This window comes from Oreochromis niloticus, linkage group LG20 (genome assembly GCF_001858045.2).
Source record: "Oreochromis niloticus isolate F11D_XX linkage group LG20, O_niloticus_UMD_NMBU, whole genome shotgun sequence".
Lineage (NCBI taxonomy): Eukaryota > Metazoa > Chordata > Actinopteri > Cichliformes > Cichlidae > Oreochromis > Oreochromis niloticus.
The window spans coordinates 27901046-27908425 of record NC_031984.2 but is presented as its reverse complement, the minus strand read 5'-3'; the positions used below and the strand labels follow the sequence as shown (position 1 = coordinate 27908425).

At 43.5% G+C, this 7380-nt stretch overlaps 1 protein-coding gene across 2 annotated transcripts in view; it reads left to right on the top strand.

The window, feature by feature from the left end:
* The first annotated feature begins 1196 nt into the window (after window positions 1-1196).
* The window catches only part of prex1 (phosphatidylinositol-3,4,5-trisphosphate-dependent Rac exchange factor 1), a 78928-nt gene continuing 72744 nt past the window's right edge, over window positions 1197-7380 (top strand). The window contains exon 1 of one of the 2 annotated variants that reach the window (XM_005454151.4): window positions 1197-1589. In XM_005454151.4, the coding sequence (XP_005454208.1) occupies window positions 1446-1589 (144 nt within the window). In that variant the 5' untranslated portion in view covers window positions 1197-1445. The remainder of the gene's footprint in view (window positions 1590-7380) is intronic. The other variant, XM_003449141.5, reaches the window with a different exon arrangement.

Genomic DNA, 7380 nt, shown 5'->3' with positions numbered 1-7380 from the left:
CTGTCAGATTAATTAGAATATTAACTGTGAATATTTGCACCGCCTGCAGAGTGAACCTGCCCTCTGGCGTGGACTGGGTCAGTCTGACTGCAAAGATACTTGAGGGATATTATTTGTAACCCAAGGCTGAGATAGTGACAGCCAATAAGCCGGTATGCCCTCAAGCTATATTAAAATATTTATGTTCTACAACTGAAAACAACAAAAAAAGGATTTGGTTAACAATATTGATAAATCCAGATTATAAAAAATAGTCTAGGGCTCTGGGCACAGGTTTGAACCTTTAATTCTCAGCAAGGTAAATGGAGGATTACCATTTGAATTTGTATTGCATCAAAATACACACCTTTCGTGACCACGTGTTAAAAAAAAATAAAAAGGCAAACGTTAGGATTTGCTGGGGAAATCAATCATGATATTAAGAAGTAAACTTTTCTTGTATCAGAGCTTGTAGACTCTTCCTGAAGTCCCCTTGCCCATCCCGGACTTGATAGTTGTACTTTTGCCTGCAACCACTTGAGGGCGCGTTTCTCTTATTAACGCTCACTGAGACCCCGCGTGGGGTGACAGGCAGGGGGCCTAAATGAGCATTGTTATGGTAAATATTTGACATCAATGAAAGTCAAGACCTTTAATTAAGGTTTTAGGATTACTGTCATATTTCGAATGGTTTTGTCTTTCTCACAAGTTGTATGTGTTTAGCTCACTAGTATCGTATTTGACTAAGAAGGAGAAACGCCAGCAAAATTAAGAATACCTGTATGACTTGTACCTGTTAACCGTCTGTTTTTCTATAAAGGCAGATTAAAGTTCAGAACACGGCGGCTGACTTGAGTTGGACTACATTTAAGCGCTTTCTTTGCTTCTTTCTTACATCTTTTTTAATGGATGTAACTAAAATCACCACTTCGCTGTCAATATCACGTTCGTGGGGGAGTATTTTGTGTTTTAGGCGGGCTGCGTTTGGGTTATTTATAGTTTGTTGCCTTTGGGACCCCTTTAGTACCATGGGAAATGGGATACTCGGGGAGTTTACTTAATAATATCAGACTGTGGCTTGTACGCATTTAAAGCTACTGTGGTCGGTAGTTCTCGGTGTCCAGAGCAGTAGTGAGCTCTCTCTATGTGTCTGGCAGGCAGCGGGTCCCTCCCCCTCCTCCTCCTCCTCCTCCCCTCTCTCCGCTTTGCTGCCTCGCTCGCTCTCAGCTGCTGCTGTTGCTGCTGTGACTGCGCTCACTGCGCCGGGCTCTCTGCTTGTTGTTTGGTACTTTTGGTGAACTTTTCTTCCAGTGTTTCACAACAGTGCTCTGCGAGGTTTTCGGGAAAAACTTCCTAATGCAAAAATGGACTGAAGCAACGACCCGACAACGTGCGGATACTTAGGGGGAGAAAAAAAGGAGAGTATTTCTGTAGAGAGCGACCTTTCTGAGGGTTGAGTTACCGTCATGGAAGAGGACGACGGGCATCAGGAGAACTGTATCCCCGCAGCCAAGGACTCGGACCGACAGCAGCGGCTGAGGCTGTGTGTTTTAAGTGAAATACTGAACACCGAGAGGGATTATGTTCGGACGTTGCTTTTCCTCCAGTCGGTAAGTTTGACATCCTCTCGCAAGTCTGTCTCCCGTACACTGGCAGAACATGATGCCAAACTCCAGTTACAAATCTGTATATTAGCGGATGTTTTTTATTTATTTCCGGATGCACGCTCATCTCGTGTGTTGTTCTAGAGGTTTTTCCAATCCCCAGGCTACTCTTTTTAAATCAGCATACACAGAGAAGATCAAGAAGCAGCCTTTGCAAGGCAAAAACAAAAGCAAAAAAGCAACCCACCCCAAAGATGATCTAATCTGTCAGATTAAACCACAATAAATTTGCATTCAGTTTTGCGTGATTCTGTGTCCATGCGGGCTGCTTGAACTTTTACTTCAGCCCTGTCTGTGAACGCTTCTTCTGTAGGAACGGGCTTGGGACGCGCAGTTGCCGTTTGCTGCTGTTTGCGTGGCTTTTAACTGCGACGCAGACTGCCGCTGACAGCTTGGTGAAAGACCTGCGTGCATCTGAGGCTACTGTTATCAATGAAAACTTTTGAGATGTTAAACCGTGTGTCTTAGGACGTCTGCAGGGACTCATACATATTTAGTGTTTTGAGAGGAGGGTGGTGGTGTTATTCTCACCTTTCCATTGTGTGTTAAAGCTCAGGCTTGAAACAAACAAAGGAAAGGAGAGCCCAGTTCGCACATACATTTTTTTAAATACAAATAAATAGGTATTCATGAACATCACACCCTGCCACACCTCCTTTTTTCAGACAGCGATAAGAAACCGTTTGCTTATTCGCTCTTTGTACTTCAGCTACCTCATGAATGAACGTCCTGGTAATTTTGCATGCTCCATTCAGCCGCCGAGCACAGCGCGAGTATAGATGGCACCCACCTGCAGGGGGACTATTCAATTTGTCACTTCCCCTTGTCATTTTCCGTTGGCCTTTCCTCCCCTCATCCCCGCCTTGTCATCTCTGGTAATTGTACAGTGCAGGTGGCTCCTGCCTCCAGCTGAGACTCAAAACCACAGCGTGGTTAACTCCACCTCGCCGCATTTAATGTGATGACTATATTGTGACCTTACTTATTTTTCTTTTATATACAATGGCTTATTTGTCTGCTTCAGGGAAATTCCCTCTGTCGATGCCCCTTCCACATAAAGGTCAGGGCAACTACAGAATATCGTCTATCTTTCTTTTGCACCTTGCCGACTCGATGGCAGACTTTGATTCTCATCATTTTCACTTTGCCTTTTTTTGCCTCACTTTTTTTTTTTTAACATTTCAACATATGACACATTTTTGCTAAGTATGTCACGGTTCCCTCTTTCCTCTCTGCTGTCACGTGTTGAACTTCCTCAAAGTTCTTGAGGTGACCGGTGCAGAAGGCTCACCGCACCGCCGTGTCATGCCATTCGTGGTGCATGGCATTTTCAGAGTTATACCTACGTAATATAACTTCACTGTTCTGTATCCAGCACAACAGTGGACTCAATTGAGGCTTATCTTCTGTTGCAAGGAGGTCAAAGGAACATGCTTTGACCTCCCTCCACTCTCACCAAACTCATATCCACGCACAATGGTAATGATGAAGTCTCAATGGTTTATCAGGGAAGTCTGAACATCTGAAAGCTGTCAGTGCCTTGTGCCCTTCACCATGCCCCGGCCTATCATCACGTGAGCTGGGAGTCTTTTGATTTAAGCCACACGGTGTTTAGCCTGAGGCCAGTAATATGGTCTGGCTTGTGCGATGTAATGTTATCTCCAGGGTCTTTGCATAGAATGCTCTCTATGCCCATTTCATGAGCCAATGAGATTTTGTTTTAAAAGTAAATACTACCATTTGGCAACTACTCAATACAATCCAGCATCTTTGAAAAAACATTTTTTTTATGCCAATCATATCCGGCGATGTTCTGTGCTGCAGAAACTGACAGGTTGGTTATTTGTATCATCTTGTTAACAAGTGTTTCTTTGGATTGGAATGCATGTCTGCGAATGCCTTCGTTAACAGTCATCTTCACGTGTAGGTACACGGCACTAAAGAGGCCTGATGGCAAAACACACTGCTCCCCATTAACCTGCATGTGACACTGTCCACTGAATTTTCACCTGGGGGGGTGGGCGGGTGATGAGGTGCTTACACTGCTAAAGGCAAACATGAGGATCCAGAGCAAAACGAGAAAAGAAGCCCCGCTCTCCACCACCTCCTCCATGGCCAATCTTTTGCGAATCCCCTCCCCCCACCACCCAGTGTTTTCTGTCCAGGGTCCAGCTCGGCAGAAAACCCTCAGTGAGAACCCTTGCTGGGAGCCAAGGCTGTGTCACCATGCAGCTCACTGTGATGTTGATAAGGAAAAGTCTGGCTGTGGGAGCTCAGAACATATGTTCCCAGTAAAGATACAGATAGGTTCAGTAAGGGTGTGGGCAGATAGTTTGGGGATGTGTAAGCCCCACAGTGTAAAAAGGCTGAGATGGGCAGCCTATTTAAATAAAATGGTAATAAGTAAGATTTTTGTTCAGCTCCTCAGCTTTTTCTCACCCTTCCTCATTGCTTAGATAACTCCCACATTTCCCAGAATTCAGTTCATTCACAGTGCATTGAATACCAATGCATTTTGCTGTGTAATGAAAAGTGAATTTTGCCTGTGACTAGAACACAGCACAGTTTACGCTTGAACAGCTTTCAAGTCCACGCATGCTATTGTCACACCACGTGTATTGAATGTAATTGCCACTTTATTTAGTTTTGATTTTGTGAAATTCACACTGAGATGCGAATAATCTTAACCCTGTGAAGTCTATCTACCCCCCACCCCTTAACCTTATTCCCCTAGAAATAGATTAGTTCCCATCTGAACGTAGCGTTGGGATTACTTCTCATCATCAGTGATGACTTACTTAATTTTTCAGTGTATTGATTCTTTTTATGCATGTCAGCTTCTCTCTTATCTGTAACCGCTCGCACTATGATTTTGTTTTCTGGTCTTGTTGAGGGTTTTTTTTTTTATCAGCTGATAGTACAGTAGCTGTTGGCCATCTTCATCATCTCCATTGCCTTATCATTGATTTATTTTCCACCTCCCTTTATGCACTTTAAAAACCCAGTGGAAAAAAAGCCCTTAGCAGAGCAGCTTCTCAATTGCAATGATTGCAATGACACACACACACACAAAAAGAGATGGTTATCCGGCTTTGGCACCTCAGCCATTCTGCATGTCACTCATCCCTTGGCAATTACCAGCGCCAACAAGCTCATCCAATGTGCTGTAGGGAAGCGTGTGGGGATAGTGGTGAGGACAAGAGGTGAGAAGGGGGTTGGGGGGGTGTGAAAAGAGGGATTAGAGGATTCATTTTTTCTCCCCCTCACTGTTATCGCAGCAAATCTCTAAATCTATTAACTCTTTGAGTAGATCGGAAGCTGTCACATTTAACAAGCTGCTTCCTTTTTATGAAGATGGCTGTGCTCTTCAAGCTTTTGTCGCCACGCATTCCCTTGTTTGTTTGTGTGAAATAATCACTTCCTAGCTCGATAGATTTATGGGAATTTTCTTCAGGGTATGGTTTAATCTGCGCAGCTGGATTTTCCCAGCCATGATGCACCAAAATACTAGGCTATCTGTGATAGGAATGTGGTCGGTGGCGTCATACCTGCTAGATGTGAGGGATTTTCCTTGAATGCCATGAATATGGTTGGTTGTCATTTGGGATTGTTTTTCTTTTTTGACCACGCTGACCCATGTCTCGGTGAATCCTGGAAATGAGTGGCTGATAGTTTTTTTTCTTGGCTTATGACCTTCCTTCTTAATTCTGAAAAGTGAGTGATGGAAAAGTGACCGCAGAGGTCCTGTCAGTGCTGCAGGATAATAGGAAACATCTGGAAGGACTGTGACCTTTACTTTGGGCCACACACAAGTGAGAGTACTCATCCGATGCTAACCTGCGCTGCCATGAAGAAGTGAAATTGTGTTTTGATGCTAGACTTTTTTTTTTTTTTTTAACACCTCTTTGGCTGTAGCTGAGCAAACAGGATGACACGCGTACACACATCCTATATGTAGTGCTTACAAAGGTAAACATGCCGACAGACAGCTCCGAGCTTCCCCCCTTCTACTTTTTTCCTATTTTCCTATTTGATGTCCATTCCTATTCCTATTCCCCCCCCCCTTTTTTTTTGTCTGGCCCATCTTTCTCCCTCTCGTTCGGTGTCCCTCCTTAGTTGTAAAGACCAGCATCGGATTTCTCTGGGCTTGGGCGTATAAATAGCTTAAGATTCTAGCTCTCGTCGTAGCCACAACGCTGGTGGTTTCAGTTCACTGCAGCCTTTAGCTGAAGTAAAACCCACTCCACATATATGAGTGAGGGCATTGGGGGGGCACCCTGTGGAGACTGAACAGCAGGTAGAACAGTTACTGTGGCAGACTGCTGGGGCTTTTTGAGGGTTTGTAACTTGTAACTTGTAACATGTAACTTGTAGGTTAATCAAACCTGTAAATAGTCAGTGCCTCTCAATGCAGTGAATAATATTACATGCTTTGCCTTTTGTGTTAACTGTACTTCAGTTCATTGCATAAGCTGCAAATTTTCATATAAATAAAGTTTCAAGCTGCTGCTGCTGTGCACCCATCCATCACAGTCTGGACAATTGGTACCTTGCAGCGCGGGTACAGTGCCAGACGAACTTATTGCAATGTCGGGGTGGTAAATGTCAGTTTCCAACTTAATCTCTGTGCTTTTTTTAGTCATGTGTTTTGATAAGCTATTTCTTTGAAGCATAAGACTGTAGCAGGAATTTAAAGTATTCAAGTTAACAAGTCTAAACCACTGTAACACCCAGAGGCATGATGCAAAAGCAAAGAAAAGCTTCCTTCTCTTTGTGAGAGATGCTTGGAGATTATCAGACGAAATCTCTTTTTACTGTGTCCAAGAATTTTCTTAGTGATTTCTCTCTTAGAAGTAGCATTTTAAGAAGTGGACCTATTCAGGAGTGTGTCCTTTCAAATCTGTGATCTACAGAGGTCAGTAGCATTTCATCAGTTTGCATATCAACGTGTCAGATATCAGATCATGTAATGTCTGGCGAGAACTTGGACATTCACTGTTTTGTACTGGCTGGAAATGGTAAAACCGCGTATGTGAGGCACTGTGCTTTTTAACAGGCTGATATAAGTGACAGCAGATGATATGGGCTGAATAGTAAAAGCAAGGCAACGTGAGACCTCCAGTGTTCTTCGAGATCACATCGTAATCTGGACGAAGTTGGCGCATGTACTTTCTTAGGGAAGACACCGGGTGCAGCGACTGTGCAGTGTGGTGAAAAGGTAGCAGGATGGACGGATGTCTGCAGAATGACTTGACACAAGCTGTCCCTTGAGGGTTTGGTTTACAGACTGAGGCAGCAGGATTACAATGTTTGTTTGCTTTTTTAAATACTACCAGATGTGGGTCTTCTTTCAGGAGGGGGTTAAAGGTCATTTGCCTGATAGAAAAATGCTGGACTAGTACATCTTCACACAAAACTTTACTGACTGTGGCAAAGATAATGGGTAAAGCCTGGTTAAGCTTACCAAGCCAGTTAGTTTTAATTAACAAACTGGCAGTTTGCCTCACAGGGCTTTAGAGTCACAGTAACAAAGCTCTGCCTTTTTCATTTTTTATTACTTTCTGATCAACTAGAAATGATGTGATCTGGCAAACTGAATATTGCTCTTTCCATCTGGTGAATCCCCATCTAAGGGTTATTCCTGTTTTACTTTGAATTTTTATAACTCTCCATCAACAACAAGGTTCTTTTTGATTGGCCAAGTAGAGTTTACACAGTTACTTCAACCTTACGCCAT